General features: G+C 48.3%; 8 protein-coding genes across 8 annotated transcripts; 4 read left to right on the top strand and 4 right to left on the bottom strand.

Moving 5' to 3' along the window:
* Nucleotides 1–94: 94 nt before the first annotated feature.
* On the bottom strand, nt 95–499 carry N7487_005134 (uncharacterized protein; the record flags this gene model as incomplete). Its single annotated transcript, XM_056872881.1, has 1 exon — nt 95–499. One exon carries the CDS (start codon nt 497–499, stop codon nt 95–97), a length of 405 nt encoding a protein of 134 aa, XP_056730601.1.
* A 2,785-nt stretch (nt 500–3,284) lies between these two features.
* Nucleotides 3,285–4,692, top strand: N7487_005133 (phosphatase PAP2 family protein; the record flags this gene model as incomplete). Its single annotated transcript, XM_056872880.1, has 2 exons — nt 3,285–3,706; nt 3,813–4,692. The coding sequence occupies 2 exons, from the start codon at nt 3,285–3,287 to the stop codon at nt 4,690–4,692; spliced, it is 1,302 nt and encodes a 433-aa protein (XP_056730600.1).
* Nucleotides 4,693–5,491: 799 nt separating this feature from the next.
* On the top strand, nt 5,492–5,686 carry N7487_005132 (uncharacterized protein; the record flags this gene model as incomplete). The annotated part of the gene is made up of 1 exon (XM_056872879.1): nt 5,492–5,686. One exon carries the CDS (start codon nt 5,492–5,494, stop codon nt 5,684–5,686), a length of 195 nt encoding a protein of 64 aa, XP_056730599.1.
* A 657-nt stretch (nt 5,687–6,343) lies between these two features.
* Nucleotides 6,344–8,363, bottom strand: N7487_005131 (phospholipid:diacylglycerol acyltransferase; the record flags this gene model as incomplete). Its single annotated transcript, XM_056872878.1, has 3 exons — nt 6,344–6,489; nt 6,555–7,962; nt 8,037–8,363. The coding sequence occupies 3 exons, from the start codon at nt 8,361–8,363 to the stop codon at nt 6,344–6,346; spliced, it is 1,881 nt and encodes a 626-aa protein (XP_056730598.1).
* A 182-nt stretch (nt 8,364–8,545) lies between these two features.
* N7487_005130 (peptide alpha-N-acetyltransferase MAK3) lies at nt 8,546–9,311 on the top strand (the record flags this gene model as incomplete). Its single annotated transcript, XM_056872877.1, has 2 exons — nt 8,546–8,968; nt 9,057–9,311. Coding segments are annotated over 2 exons (678 nt in total), but the record flags the coding sequence as incomplete, so codon positions are not given.
* Nucleotides 9,312–9,775: 464 nt separating this feature from the next.
* Nucleotides 9,776–10,045, top strand: N7487_005129 (uncharacterized protein; the record flags this gene model as incomplete). The annotated part of the gene is made up of 2 exons (XM_056872876.1): nt 9,776–9,853; nt 9,887–10,045. The coding sequence occupies 2 exons, from the start codon at nt 9,776–9,778 to the stop codon at nt 10,043–10,045; spliced, it is 237 nt and encodes a 78-aa protein (XP_056730596.1).
* Nucleotides 10,046–10,618: 573 nt separating this feature from the next.
* On the bottom strand, nt 10,619–11,348 carry N7487_005128 (ankyrin repeat domain-containing protein; the record flags this gene model as incomplete). Its single annotated transcript, XM_056872875.1, has 2 exons — nt 10,619–11,084; nt 11,140–11,348. Coding segments are annotated over 2 exons (675 nt in total), but the record flags the coding sequence as incomplete, so codon positions are not given.
* Nucleotides 11,349–13,006: 1,658 nt separating this feature from the next.
* N7487_005127 (uncharacterized protein) lies at nt 13,007–15,502 on the bottom strand (the record flags this gene model as incomplete). Its single annotated transcript, XM_056872874.1, has 1 exon — nt 13,007–15,502. The coding sequence occupies one exon, from the start codon at nt 15,500–15,502 to the stop codon at nt 13,007–13,009; it is 2,496 nt and encodes an 831-aa protein (XP_056730594.1).
* Nucleotides 15,503–15,666: the final 164 nt, after the last annotated feature.

Below are 15,666 nucleotides of genomic sequence, written 5' to 3'. Positions count from 1 at the left end.
AATAGCATGGAAATATCAATTGTTTCGAAATAGAATGCACAAGACCTTAATAAATATCAGGGTAACCTGATCACACATAAGGGAGGAGAACACCCTATGCCAGCCCTTCCTGCTTCCCATGAAGCAAATCTTTCTGCTTCTTGTACCTCGTATCTTTACTGTTCACTATCGCTTCTTTTTCCAATGCCTCTAGAAGATCTAGGACGTAGTCTTGGCAGTTCCAACCTCGAATCTCATTGTGGACAGTGACTTGGCTAGCGACAGTCTTGATGGAGTTTAGTTCGGCGGCGTCCACGTCATATAGGGGAAGCAACTCCACTAGTCTTTCCGATCGTCGAACATCTCTTGTTTCCAGTTCATAGCGGAATCTGCCATCCGAGCCCGCTACCTGGAGGAAAATTTTGTCTTCTTCTCGGGGTGCATCGATGAAAATACCCCAGTGCTTGTAAACGCCGTCGCTGATGCTGATGGCGACATAAATTGAAACTGCCGACGACATATTGAATGCAATGAATGGCCAAGTAATTCTGGGGGTTTTTAGAAACTTGCACAAAGGCAGTGTTCCTCGGCAGTGCTCACTCTAATATGATAAGGTTAGTGATTATGAGCTTTTGAACTGGAGTGAAAAAGAAGATAATGTTGCAGTCACAATATATATCTCACAATATATAATCCTAGGATAAGCGCCGAACATGATGCACAAACCTCTAGTATTCTCTTTTTTAGTCTTGGTCACTATGTCATATCCAATGAATGGCGAGAGAAGCGCTTAGCTGAATAATCAGTGTTTCTTCCAGTTCACGAATACCAGCGCATGTACGGAGTAGTGAGCCTATACTTGGCATAGCACACGACTACGAGAATATAGACTCTCTGAATCTTTGCAACTTCCTTATGTCTCGAAGAATGATGTAAAAATAGGTAAAATGCACGATGTAGTCAATGTTCCCCACTGACCGCATTGGGTTTGCGGGGATGTAATATGATAGCCTGGTAGGATCGACGACGCAGAAACGTCGATCGCGGTATTTCGTATCAAATAAGCACGGGGGTGTCAAACGGAAATTAAAAGCCATCAACATATGTCTGAAATATAAGCCTGTGCAATGCCAAGGGCTCATCCACATATCTTGACAACGAAGCGATGAGTTAGGTGACCTCACCGAGTATTCATCGAAGAAGTAGCATCATAGGGATATCTTACATTCTTGGCCTGCACCAACATCCCTATGAGGCTTAGTAGCAAGGCGAACAAGACCTCCTTTCCAAGGTTCCAAGGTTACAGCTTGACTTCATATATGTGGCGCAGTTACTACACATCAGCCTTGCATCACTTCTAAGCCTGACAACCCACTCTAGGCAGCCACCCCCAGATACGAATACGAACACGTCGCTGTTCAATGGAAAAATGAATACATCGTAAACTACAATATCGTAATAATAAGCCTCGGGATACCTACAGTTTACAGAGTAACAGCTGCCTATATTATAAAATGCCTAGGGAGCTTTGACGCTGGATTGGAGATGAAGTCAAGATGTGATTGGCTACGGTCGCGCGACACTTGAATTCTGAAACGCATGTGCACCAGAGTCAAGGGGTGGAAAGCATATTCAACCTTAGCTGTGCCGTCTTTTGTTGTGCAATTTCTTTTTACGGCAAAGACGTTGTACTCCATACACTGGTTGTTGTCTAAATGAGGAGGCTGGTATCCCCTATGGAGTAGAGGGGCTATCCGTTATCCCCTGGCGGTAGGGCATTATTACATGATAGGCTGCACATCCTCATATACGCGCTGGCCCCATGTAAGACGGCCCCAATAGTGTCAGACTTATGTGTTTCTTCTAGGTAACAGGGTTAGCTTGTCAAACCGGGGCTCTCGAGTGTCCATCGTGTGTGGCTCAACTGCATAACCGGGGGCTGAGTCTCCTTGATGCCAATGCATACTACAATATACGGAGTATAGCATCTACGGATAGCGGAGTAAACGTTGGCTGTTGCCGACAGCCTTAATACGAGGAGGTACAACATAGCTATTCCTGTAGCTAGCGCTGTACGGAGTAGCTAGTGTTGTTTTAAATCACCAGGACGACAGTTGAGCAAGATGCTAAAAGCGTGCATAAGCGAAATTAGATAGTTTTAATGGGGTATAATACCGAAACAGCACTATGGGGGCAAGGGAGAAGGAACCAATCAAAATCCTACGATGGATCTTATATGGAAAATTTGCGAAAATTTGCGTCCCAGCTGTAATTTTGGAACCTCGGGACCGTCTTTAGCAATACTACTACATATGTACGGTGTACTCCGTACGCCGTACATATGTATAATTTATACATAATTTAATTGAGGTTTTAAGGTATCCAAAGTCGTTAGGTGAATTCAATATAGCGTGATGTTATACCAATATATCGCATATAAGTTAATACAAATTGTAGACAAAGATTCTCGGGAGTCTCGGAGTCATCTGCATAAGAAGAATAACATGTCGGACCATAGGCATAACAAAGTCCGAGATATGCCCAGAAATGTGATCTCCGTTGCTTCCGTGGCTTCCGAGTTAAATTCTCAGACCGGATGTCCAGGACTGTATGCATTATTAAATACTGCCGAGGGCTCCGGTCAGAATTGGAATAGAAATGAAATGAAATGGATACCTAGAAATAGTTATATCGAATATCGAATATACTTCAATTTGTCTTCGTACCTGAAAAATGGAAAAAGATTAAAAAAAATGTACTAAACTAAAACCGACTAGTGACGCCATAGACAGGTCAAATAATACATAATCCCGTACTCCGTACTGAGTACTACAGCACGGATGTAATCATACCGGGAAAAATTACAAAAACTTAGATATGGGTCAATACCCAAAAAATACCAATACAATACTTCAAGTTCCCATGGATGAAATCCAGCTCTTTTCCTCCCTCTTCCCATCTCTCTTCTTTAATTCTTAATATCTCCGTTTCAGGGCTTCAAGTGGTTTCCTTGGTTTTCTCGAGTTCTGTTTATCCTGGGTCTTATAGGTTGTGCCCTTTTCTCCTTGCATCCCGACCCTTGTCAACGTGACCTCCTGAGTTCCCTGGGACTCACGCCCCTCGGCCCTATCCTTCGCCTTCCTATCGGCCCAACTCAACTTTTTATGAGCCTCTCTTCTGGCCAACGATAAACCTCTTTTCCGTTACGCGACCTCCTTCCGTCTCGTCCCGCGGCATTCCTTGAAGTCTCAACCATCCCTTTTCCAAACTGATCCGGACTCTCCTACAGGAGAGTCGCCGCGAATATGAGCGCTTCCTATCCGTCATGGAAAGATCGCACCCAGAATCAGTTTGGAAAGCTTCAGATCCAAGTGCCATGGCGCTCATTCCAGCTCTTGGTGCCACATCGCATGCGTCGCAAGCTCCGGTCCAAACTCCGGAGCCGCCTCTCGCCCACCTCGTCCATATCGAGGCTGCAAACCTCATTCTCGCCTGTGGACACCCTTAGATCCTTACAGACACACCGATGGACGTTGTATGACTTCCAATACTTGTTGCTCCTCATCATCGGCTTTTTCTCCTTGACGATCATCCAGTCTCCTGGTCCACTGGGAAAGACCGCGATCGCCACCGGACTCTTGTGCTCCCTCCTCATGCCAATCACCCGGCAATTCTTTTTGCCTTTCCTCCCCGTTGCTGGATGGCTTATCTTCTTCTATGGATGCCAGTAAGTTTTGCTTCCTGTTAGGTTTCCTGCAGATGCGCCTGCCATGGCCTCATGGCATGAGCAGGATGTGCGGGGGTTTGAACATTGCTGACGTGTGTTTTTCTAGATTCGTTCCAAGCGATTGGCGGCCTGCCATTTGGGTCCGAGTGCTACCAGCCATGGAAAACATCCTGTACGGTGCCAACATCAGCAACATTCTATCCGCCCATCAAAATGTGGTGCTTGACATTCTGGCATGGATTCCTTACGGACTCTGCCACTACGGAGCGCCATTCGTCGTTTCACTGATCCTTTTCTTCTTCGGCCCACCCGGAACTACCCCTCTGTATGCCCGGACTCTCGGATACATCAGCATGATCGCCGTCTTCATTCAGCTGGCTTTCCCCTGCTCACCACCCTGGTATGAAAATCTGTACGGGTTGGCCCCAGCCGACTACTCTATGCAGGGAAACCCGGCTGGTCTTGCTCGGATTGACAAGCTGCTGGGTATTGATCTTTACACTTCGGGCTTCAAACAGTCCCCTGTTGTTTTCGGTGCATTCCCTTCGCTCCATGCTGCGGACTCCACCCTGGCAGCACTGTTCATGAGCCACGTCTTCCCGCGGTTGAAGCCCCTCTGGGTTACCTACACTCTGTGGATGTGGTGGGCTACCATGTATCTTTCCCACCACTACGCAGTCGATCTGGTCTGCGGTGGTCTACTTGCCACGGTCGCCTTCTACTTTGCCAAGACCCGGTTCCTTCCCCGAGTACAGGCCGACAAGATGTTCCGCTGGGACTACGACTACGTCGAGATCGGTGACTCTTCTCGCGACTTCGGGTATGATCTCGCCAGCTTGGATGGTGATTTCAACTTGGACAGCGACGAGTGGACCGTGGGCTCTTCTTCGTCTGTTTCCTCGGGCTCTCTGAGCCCCGTGGACGATCATTACACCTGGGAAAGCGAGACTCTCACCTCGAATCACGACATCGAGGCTGGACGCTAATCCTTGAGCTTCACTGGCACATGTCGCTTGGCGCTGTGCATTCTTGCATCTTCTGCTTTTGAATCGGCGTTATGTTTGACGACAATGTTTGGGAACATTATCTGCATTGAGCAATCTTCAACACCCTAAGGTTTTTAATAAAACCTCAGTTCGTACGGTACTTCCGCCTCGAGCTGATGGTACTCTTCACCTTCTGGCTGTACATGCCTCACCACCCCACTTTGGGCTGGTAACTCCGTCTATAATATTAATACCGGTGGCGGAAGGGAACAGGCCTCGTTCACCTGCCTGCATTCGCCAATCCCCCGCCCAGCCACCGTTGGCAACCTTCGCTTGTACACATTCTCGGACGCTCTCGAGCGATCCTTTATTTTTCTGACCCATGTCTTTCGCTACGACTTTATGAACTGGGCGAGCCACATTTTTTGCTTTCGGCTCGTCTAGATGAACAAATATTTTTACCATTCGTGTCGCTCGCTCATCATAGGCGCCTGGGAACTCGAACCTGTTTTTTTTCTGGTGATATGAAAAGTTTCGGCGCTTTTTGCTGCACCACCACTCGCTGTGCACTTGAAGGATTTTTGAATACTGGCTGTTTTTATGACATTTTGCATCGGCACATGAAAGGGGGGTTTTCAAAAAGATTGTCTCGATCTACCCTCCGTTTGTGTCTACGTCGCCTGGCAGGTGATTAACTGGCGTCGACAGAGTGGATACTTGTCGTGTTAATTCAACATGACAAGATCCGAGGAAAGGGACACTGAAAACTGGAGCTCTCGTTTTTAGAGCTCAAGTAACCATGGCAGCTAGGGTGAACGGGATTTTGGTACTTTTGACGGATGCCATCTCCCTACCCTCGAGCTTCGCCCATTCTCTTCGCTTCTGGCTATCAAAGTTGAAGCAGATCCGACAACCTAATGCATTTGCGCCTCCCGCAACACCTCCTCGTTGGGTCGTGTGCATGCCTCTTATCGTTACTTTGGGGGAGGAGTGAGATCCTGTTGGGTATTGCTAGCATTATTTTTAATCACTAGCGTATGAATGAATCATTGTACATTATTTACATTTCTTGGTTTTTGTCATTGTACATAGTAAACGTATCTGGTATACAACATTTAACTTAGCCTCTATTCGAACCTTCATCCCCAAGTCTAACATGAGCACTGGCAACCCCGCCAATCCACGGGTGTGATAAGGACTATCCACACAGTGGACGGGACATGGCGTGGTCCTTGCTTCTCGCATGGGCCAATAGTCCAGCTCTGTCGATCACACGGGATCAGCTGATGCTAGCTTGCATACGTCCCTATTTTATGGCTAGGTATGAAGCAGTATCCGCGCTGATCCGCGATACGAAGAGGTGGCTAGAATTTTATGTATTCCGTATGGACCTTGTTAACATGCTTTGTTTGGGTATTTCAGTATTATAAACTATAACCGGGCCAATACATGTTGTCATAGAAAGGAATGAGTTCATATAAGGGTTTATCATAACGAAATGTACAAAAATGCTGGCTCATAAGCAAAAACCCCCATCCGTCTAGAAAAAAAAATCCCAGATGTCTAAAAGCGAGGTATATGTGTATCAAAATGCCAGCCAAATCAAAGAACAATTATTCAGAACAGTCATAAAGGACCCTCCCAATTCGATCTATTCATCGTCGAAGATTTGTACACGATCCGCATACTCGCGGATTTTGGAGACGAAAGTCTCTTCGATTAAATCGCCTTTGCCGCCAGCGACACGGAGAAGAAGGTCATTGAGAGAGGCACGGCCTAGGATATCCACGTGGTCGCCTATACGAAGTTAGTCGCCTGTCACATGTCGGAAAAAGTAGATAAGGGAGTAAAGAAGCACATACCAGTGTTGGGACCACCGCGCGGGGAGAAACGATCCGGCTCGTGTGGCATCTCAAAGACCTTGATCTTTGTGCCGGCTGGGTTATAACGCTTCATGCGCCAACCTTTGGCGCACATGTAGCCTGTACTAAGCAGATTCACGGTGCCGTCGCCCTCACCCATTAAAACGCCGTGGTCGACGCCCTCGTTGTTTGTGAGGGTGGTGTCCATGCTGACCTTGAGGTTGACCAGTGGGTCGGGCTCTTCCTGGTAGAAGTAGCTGCGCTCTGTGGGTTTGCCCACGCCATAGAAGCAATATATCTTCATATCTGGGGCGAGGGGTAGACGCGATTCTAGAGGGTTGAGCCAGGTGCGCGGGTCTTTCTCGTTGGCTTCGACTTCTCGTTTCGTGTGGGCGATACCGTGGGAGTAGCTATTCAGGACTTGATTCCGGTACCAATCCTCGCCCTGGTCCAGGAGGTACTGAAGGCTCTCTGTCGTAGTGAGATTGTGCCGGGTCAAGGATGAGTTGTTCTCCTGGAAACGAAGCAGGTTGCCAAAAGTCAGGGGCTGACCTGGTTGGTCATCCGGCGCCCAGGTTGAGTTTCCCCATATGGCCTCGCCACCTTTTGGTAGCATGCTGGAGATACCAGGCATCGCGCGGAAGATCTCCGCGCGTTCCCCTTTCGATAGGAACTTTTCCAGTCCATACACAGCAAAGGCGTTCAGCTGCGCTGTATCCCGCATTTCGCCGGACAAAACGGCAGTCAATCCCTTGACGGCGCCAAGCATGCAGCCGCTGATGTTGACCCACGAGTCGATATGTTTGTTAACCCAGTCTTTACCACCATTTCCATGCTCCTCACTCTCTACCCACTTGAAGAAATACAACACCACCTGAGATCCCATGCTGTGTGATGCCAATGTGATCTTCTCGCCCTGTACCTGAACTGCGGTCTCGATGTAGGACTTGAGTCGAGTGAAATATTTATCACGAACTTCGAGATTGAGATATGAGAGTCGCCAGTCGTATGCAGCCGTAAACGCATTGGTCGGATCATAGCCGATGGTAGCCAGGTTCTCGAGGATTTTATTCCATATCCAATACCCGGTGATAAAGAAATCCGTGGCATCGAATCCTTGCGCCGCACGGAGCTTAATGCCAGGTGGGTCCAGGCCTGTATCCTGATCGAGCATAACATGGTTCTTCCACTCAGCTTTATCCATGACCAAAGCTCTCATCATGCTCCAGCTGCCCCATAATCGTCGGCGGAAGTATTGTCGCGAGCTTTCCCCCGTACCCCAACTCTCTAAGCCAGTCGAGATAACTCCGGGGATCATCACAACGGGGTGTTTGGCCTCTACGCCCATTGAGCGAAGATGCAGCCCAACAGCAAAGGAATCATAGCTGACGGTATCGCGTTCATGTTGCTATGTCCCAGTTGGAAGTTAGTCGGATGGTAACCAGATGTAGAGATAAGAGTACTCCCTTGGAAATCACGTACCGAGAATTCTTTCACATCACTTAAAATTCCCTGTGGGATGGCCTCAATCCATGAGTCGAGATTCAGGTCCATGAGGGAATCCAGGCTTATCACCTCCTGCTGGTTCGCGAAGAACAAGGCGACAAAGATCCCGAAGATCCCGCCCAGCATGAAGATGAAACCATTGCGACGTTTGCTCCGGGGCTTAATAACAAGCTGTGTGACTTTTGTATCAACAAACTCCGCATGAAGTTGTTCTTTCTCAGGCTTTGTAGGCTTTGTAGGCTTTGTAGGCTTTGTAGTGTTAGAGGGCGGGACCTCGTCCTTGCCCGTGCGGCGGCGGAGCATGGCGACCAACCCCAAGGGAGGCAGAAGAAGGAGAGGACCTGGTCGGTTTGCCTGGAGGACTAATGTCAAGAATAAAACCAACAAATTGGAAGCCAAAAAGTAAGAAACAAGAAGAGGAAGGGGATAAAAAACACGGGAGTGCATAAAGTCCGCGAACGGGCGGATCGGCATCACATGGCAGAGTTGACTTTCCTCCCCGACACATCCCACCCCCTCACCGTCAACTCCAACCATCGGCCCACTTCGATGACATCGCTGTAATGAGCAATGCTCCTGATCTTCGCTACGTGCGATATGAAAACTCGCGCGAAAATGAATATGTCGCCGCAATGCGCCAGCTGATCTCCAAAGATCTGTCCGAACCTTACAGCATCTACGTCTACCGCTACTTCCTATACCAATGGGGTGACCTGTGTTTCCTCGCGATGGATGATAAGGACGAGATGGTCGGGGTCGTGGTATCGAAGCTAGAACCACACCGCGACGGCCCGCTGAGGGGTTATATCGCCATGCTGGCCGTGCGCGAAGAGTACCGTGGCCGCGGAATTGCAACCAAGCTAGTGCGCATGGCTATCGATGCTATGATCGAGCGGGATGCAGATGAGGTAAGTCTACTTGGCGGGGATGGCTGTTGATCCCCAAACGGGGTGATCTTGAGGGTATGGTAGCTGACTCGTACGTGTGTTTGGGCAGATTGTCCTCGAAACCGAAATCACCAATACCGGCGCGATGAAACTGTACGAGCGATTGGGCTTCCTTCGTAGCAAACAGCTCCACCGATATTATTTGAATGGCAACTCGGCCTACCGGCTTGTGCTTTATCTCAAAGAAGGTGTTGGCGCGATTCGGACAGCACCTGTTGATCCCTATGGTCTTCCACCACCAGTACCTGGTCTACCTGACGCGTGTGGAGGACATTCTCATGCGAATATGGGGTCATTGATTTGATCTTTTTGGTTGTTAGCAACGCTATGAAGTTTTCCTCGTTGCTCTGTCAAGCTGTGTTGGCATGACATGTCATGATAATGTATGAGAAATGACCCAGAATAGATATACCTCACAGGAGCTGGTGTCCTTACGGAACTTGCATTGTATAGAAAGATTAGAAAAGCAAATTTTTTATATTTAATTTAGGATCAAGCCAAAAGATATTTGTGCAGATCCCGTTCCTTTTCTCTTATTTCATATCCCTTCGTTCCTAAATCATACACGCTATATAGTGCTGCTTCCGAGACTCTTTTTGGCCAATGAAGAAAACAAAGGGTGATCACATGCATAAACCTGCAGGCTTCAAAGCCATAAAGAAATGAGCCCCTTAGGCATCTCAATACCATAATTATCTGTTCCTTTTCCCCCTTTTGTAAACAAAATGCTTTTATACATCACTCCTCCATAACTCTTTGCTCATCACCATGTCCCGCCCCGGTGATTTCGATCACCTCTCCCGCACTAAGGTCTCTTCTGACAAGACTTTGCCTTTCCAGCTGTGGGTAATTGATGAGACGATTACCGAGGAATACTAGACAATGACCCAAGACGAGGCTGATGATAGTTTCGGCCTTCCACTTGCAACTATCAAGTTCCCTTGTCATAGTGCCGCTGACATTACCAAGAAGGGGTTCATGCGGATTTATATCCAAATCCCTATCACTGGAGCCGTCGCTTGCAGCCCTCGAGTCTGAGCACCTCAGGTTGTTACGCAGCGGAAGCACATAGAACTAGAAGCGCTCAAGAGTCTTACAGGATAGAAGTGTAAAGTGGTCTCCGAACTTCTTGGATGCCACGAAGGACAGCAGAGTGACGAAGGCTGCGTTCCGGGCAGTTACATTGACTATATCGTGTGAGATTCGATTGATTCGAAGGATTTCTGGGAGCGTGACCTCAAATACCGTGACGAAGTTCGCCAATTTCGCGCCGTGTATGAGTATGTCTATTACATCCCTTCTAACTATATATAGTGAGCTGTTCTTACGCATCCTGGGGCTTGTGTTTCAGATTTGGCGGTGTAAAATACGCAAACCCACTTTTCCACGTGAAACCGGACAAGAATACTCGGCCGCTTATGCGGCCTTGTCGTACTACAAGCACTGTTCTTAATTTTGCTAATTGGATAGCAGTTACTTTAGCTAAAGGTTTGTGTAAAATGAGGGGGAAGGAATGGCCCTGTACAAATATCATTTGGCTTGATCCTGAATTAGATATAAAGCATTTACTTTGCTAGCTCAAGCTATGCTCCAGGGCTGCTGCCTTAGCTATTATCGTGACCATCCTGTGATCTCTCTTCGAATATCTTCATCAGCACATTGTATAGCCGTTCGGCCCCTGGCATCTTTGACATTGAGATCCGCTCCTTCCCCAAGAAGATAATGAATGACATCGATTTTGCGAAGGAACACTGCCTTGTGAAGAGGAGTTTCTCCCATAAAGAAATACATGTCCCAAGAAGGCTGATGGTCTTGATACATGATACCATTAATCGGTGCGCCCTTAGAAATGAGGAGCTCCAGGACCTCCACTGCATCGGAGTCGCGAACAACTGCGTGGTGCAAAACCTGCCCTGTTGTAACATCGCCGCCACGATTGAGCAGAAGAGTGACGATTGGCAAAGAGGCGTGTTCAACAGCGTAGGACAGTGGCGTAAAATCAATGTTGCATCGACGGTTAGGATCAGCTCCGTGATCAAGGAGCCATGTTGTCATTTCAGGATCATCCAAGGCATTACTATCATATCGGGGGTTACAAGAAGGCAACTTTAGACATTGGCAGTTTGACTCACCTGAGAATCGGGGGATCCATTGCGCCCATCGGATGGTTGATATCCCACCCATTTTCAAACAAGATTTCCAGGATATCCTTTGCATTTACTTTTGTCTTGATAGCCTCATGTATATATGCTGGGAACAAGGGCACTTTATGACGGAGCAGCTCTTCGACAAGACAGGTTCTTCCCAGCTTGATGGCTCGGATCATCACTTCTGACAGATTGACTGTATTGGGATCATGTAAGCTATCACCAATAGAGCTGCTATTCAAAGTACTCTGAAATCTTTCAAGGTCGCCTTGGATACAAAAACGTTCCAAGTCTTGGAGTGCTTGGATAGGTGCATGTGATAGGACTGGGGGAGGTGTGATACTAGCTTTAGGGTAAGTTTGACAGGCAGAGTTTTCAATCATCATAAATTGAGCGTATTATTCACCATGAGTAGAAGCTATTAGAATAATAAATTGAGGGGAAGAAAGGGCTTGAGCTGAGAGCCTATGCAAGCTATACATTGCACACCGCTATAATGACTGTACGGAGTAGCCCAGACTAAAACCAAAGTGTTATTAGAAATATAAATAATAAAGCCAGCGTCACATTTCCCTTTGCATGAAGTTCGGATCTCCACATGTTTTTATCTCGGTATCCCGGTGGAGTTACGGAGTTATGTGAGGCTATCTGATTGTGAAATTGTGGATCCCGTGTCTTTCTTATATATAACTTGTGCCGAGGTCCCTCGTGTATATTTTAGATTCCAAAATATCCCATTCCCCATGGATTCAACAGCACTCAGACCCCTTCAAGGTCTGCCTGGGATAACAAAAGCAAATAAACAAGGCCGTCGACCCGGCAAAATAGCCTGCACAGCATGCCACGCCCGCAAAAAGCGATGCGACATCTCTCCGCCATATCACCAGTGCACGCACTGTCGCAAAGAAGATCAATGCTGCATCCCGCGAGATCCAATTGACAGGTATGTAAAACGATGAAAATAACGATACTACCAAGACTTACAAGAAACCGTTGGAAGACCTACTCGACGACGAATGTCCAATCGCAACCAGAACAGCCAGAAAGCTAGTAATAACCACGAAACCCGATTTCACGTCAATGGCTTTCTGCCAAGGGGAATCGATCACGAAATACCTCGGTGGAGTGCCGTGTATTCGTCCTATTCGGAGATGCGTCGGCTACTGCCTCCTCTCACTTCCACTTCCCCGTCCCCTTCGCCCGAGATGGAAGAGGACATTACACACAATCAAGCTACATCAGAGGAGAGAAAGCGGAATGCGTCTTCGTCAGGGATGGGATCTCCAAGGCGCTTCCAGTCTGATGTTCTATACAGAGATTGTGCGGAGCCGACTTCTTCTATAAAGGGGATCTGCATACCTGCTTCTCGGTCTCTATCTCGGTCTCCGTCTCCGGCGCCTGTAGACAAAAGGGTTGGGTCCGAGAAGGCGTTAGCCCGCGAAGCCGAGATGCATGGGAATCCTGCTTCAATGAGGGAAGTGAGAGTCCCAAATCGTGGGCACTCTGGCTCTGCCTATGATGTTTTCATGAATGATCTCGATGCATTGCTTAGATTTTGATGGTGCTTTAACTTAGACCGAAAGAGGAAGATGTATTCGCTCACGATTAGATGAATATATATATTTAGAAGCTGTTATTCTGGACATTGCAGTTCTATGATTCTATATTTTCAGATAATGTACAAGTATAAGATACAAGGAGACGGGCAAGTAGGCAGACTAGAGTACATAACACAAACACCGGCCAAAACAAGCCCGCCAGATGGGATATTCATGCAACACGCTAGCGTCAAAAAAAAGGTAGAAGAATCGAAGAATGCGCGAACGATGCAAACAGGGGAAGGATTGGGAGATTATTGGTTTTTATCTTTCTCTTGCTCTCGGTCTTTGTCTTTGCGGACGATGGGAACTTGAATGGCGTTCTGCATCTTCCAAGTCAGAGGCCGCGGCACACCACGCCATTCCTTATCCAAGATAGATGCTGCATCCAGCATAATCGGAGAAGGATGCTGGGGGGCGTAGCGGGTTGCACCAAGGATGAGATCCCGCTTAATGAGGGCATTGGCAAGGCGGATTTGGAGGTCACGCTTTTCACCTCTCGGCTTCCATCCGATGAGGTAGAGAATAGGATTGTGGCGGAACTCGGAGGGGATTTCGTCTAGGATGGAGTCTGGAAGCCTATAGCTTTCATGGTGCATGTCGATACCGATAATGACCTTGCCCGCGTCGGAACCCCACAAATCTTTGTCGAGTCTCGTGGGTTTACCAAAAGACGCATTGCGACATAAGGAAGTCAAGACAGCCTGTTTCATCTTGTAGGTTACGGATCGCTTCATGCAAGAATACCGCCATATGACGAGGCAGATATTGTACTGGCGGTGCCTGAATGCGGCCAAAAACAAATCCTCCCAATTCTGCGAGGTTACCTCGAACAAAGGGTGCTCGAAAAACCGGAGGGTATACTGCAAAGCGAGGTGGATGTTCGCGCCCAGGGCTTGCACAATATGGCTGAGCGGATAACTGTCAACGGTGAGGTTATTGTCGATGCAGATTTCCATGAGCTGGTCTATGGAATCGAAATCCTTCAATCGAGCGAGCACACTGAACATCTGGCCAACCACGGAAGGACTGAACCAATTTGCACCCCATGTATTGGTCATGAGGCCAATAAAGGAGCCTATATCCTTTCCACTGTCCAAATGCACTAAAAGCGAATCTTGGATTGTTTCCTGGAGTGCGCTGTGGATGGTGGAAAGGTTAGACATGTGACCACGCTGGACCATATGCTCAATGAGTTGGGCTTTTTCGCTAGGGTCAACTAGGGCACTGAGCAAAGCGAGCCATGTTTCTGGGTTCGGACGCATGTGTAACCGAGGCATCGTCCGCACGAAATGGCGGAAGACAGCCACATCCTGACGCCGCGCAGCAGCCCGCAGAAGGATGTTATATGTATCAGTGGTAGCCACATGCTCTGTGCATGAACACAAGGCCCGGGCAGTTTCAAGGAACTCGTGTCGACATAGGAATTCCAGAGCACTATTTAAGGCCGCAGTCGAGATGTAATTGGAGTATGTCTCTTCCATGAATAGCGCCTTCAGATGTAGTTTAATCCGGACTACGTGCGGAAGCTTTGATAGAGACATGGCCTTCTCATCGAGCGTCGGGTGCCTCGCAGATGTGACATCCTCGACGTGCTCGTTGAACTCCTTCACCGTGGCAATAACCGGACGAGGTAGTAGGATCTCGTCTAAATTCGAGCTGCTGTCGGACGATTCACCGAAATGCCAATTTCCACGAATCAACGGCACAGGCAGTTTCGAACGCTGCATTGCGCCTCGAGAAATGCACATCGGAACTGGTGGTTTGTGAATATCAACAAGGGGATCTCCCATAGCTTGTAGGTTCTGTGCACGGGTAAAATGCCCTTCCACCAGCGCCATAATATGGTCTGTGGCACTCAAAACGACTCGACGGAGTAATCCTTTGCTCTGACTTGCAGGTAGGATGTGCACACGACATCCATTATGGAGCGGGATGTACCAAATGTTATCTTTCAAGGTATAACGAGTCACACCAGAAAACAGAGCGAGGGTCTCCTCTGGTACAAGTATCTCCTTCTTGTTCAGACTCTTCTTGGAATTTTTCCGGACATCGTGTTGCACTTGGTCCAGAATCTCCCTAGTATCAAACCAAGCATTGTCGAAGAGCTTTGCTGAACGAGATTGATATTTTTTCTTCATATATTCGCGAAACCGCAACTTCTTCCGATCTCGAATCGATGTATTTCGTAAAAAGAGTTGTCGCTGCGTAGGAGACGAAGGTTTGGCGTTCAGGGGTTTATTGTGCAGTCGACCTTTCTGTATTCTCTTCGCTCTCGTCAACGCGAAGCCACGTAGTGGTTGTTGGGAAGTGGCGTGTTCGACATCTGCGAGGGAATTGACAGATTGCTTCTGACCCGTGGAGGGCCGACCTCCGCCACTTCCATTCAAACCATCGTCACCAATTTCCTCGCCTTTGCCTAGTTTGTGATGCTCTCCAACCACCACAGGGGGCGATTGCGGATTGGGATTGTCGGGAGACCGAGAGGAAGACTCAGAGGAAATCCATTGGCGCGAGCGTCGAGAAAGCGAAGGAGAGGGGCGGACTGCTGCGCGAAATTGGGCACCGGGAGTATCACCTATCCTCGCAGGAGCATCAATCGGTTTCAGGGAAGATATCCGTCGACGTTGCAAAGCAGGCGCAGCCCAGCGGGGATAGAGAAACAGAAGAGGCTCATCGGGGCCAGTCGCGACAGTGTCCAAGACGGCAGACAGACGCCTCCTTAGACACGGGCAGCCACGCAAGAGCATAAGGGACGATGCTCTAATGGCACCGGAGACATGAATGGAAAGGAGACAAGAGTTGAGCGCGTTGCTGTTTGAGGTGTTTTTCGATGGGCCTTTTTGCCCCGAAAATTGCTGGCCGCGGAACGGGTAGGCGGTGGCCGGAGCTTGGCTCTGCCGGATGAGCTGCT

This window comes from Penicillium crustosum (genome assembly GCF_028827405.1).
Source record: "Penicillium crustosum strain IBT 35664 chromosome Unknown utg000002l_segment0_segment0, whole genome shotgun sequence".
NCBI lineage: Eukaryota > Fungi > Ascomycota > Eurotiomycetes > Eurotiales > Aspergillaceae > Penicillium > Penicillium crustosum.
This window is presented reverse-complemented; position numbering and strand designations above follow the sequence as displayed.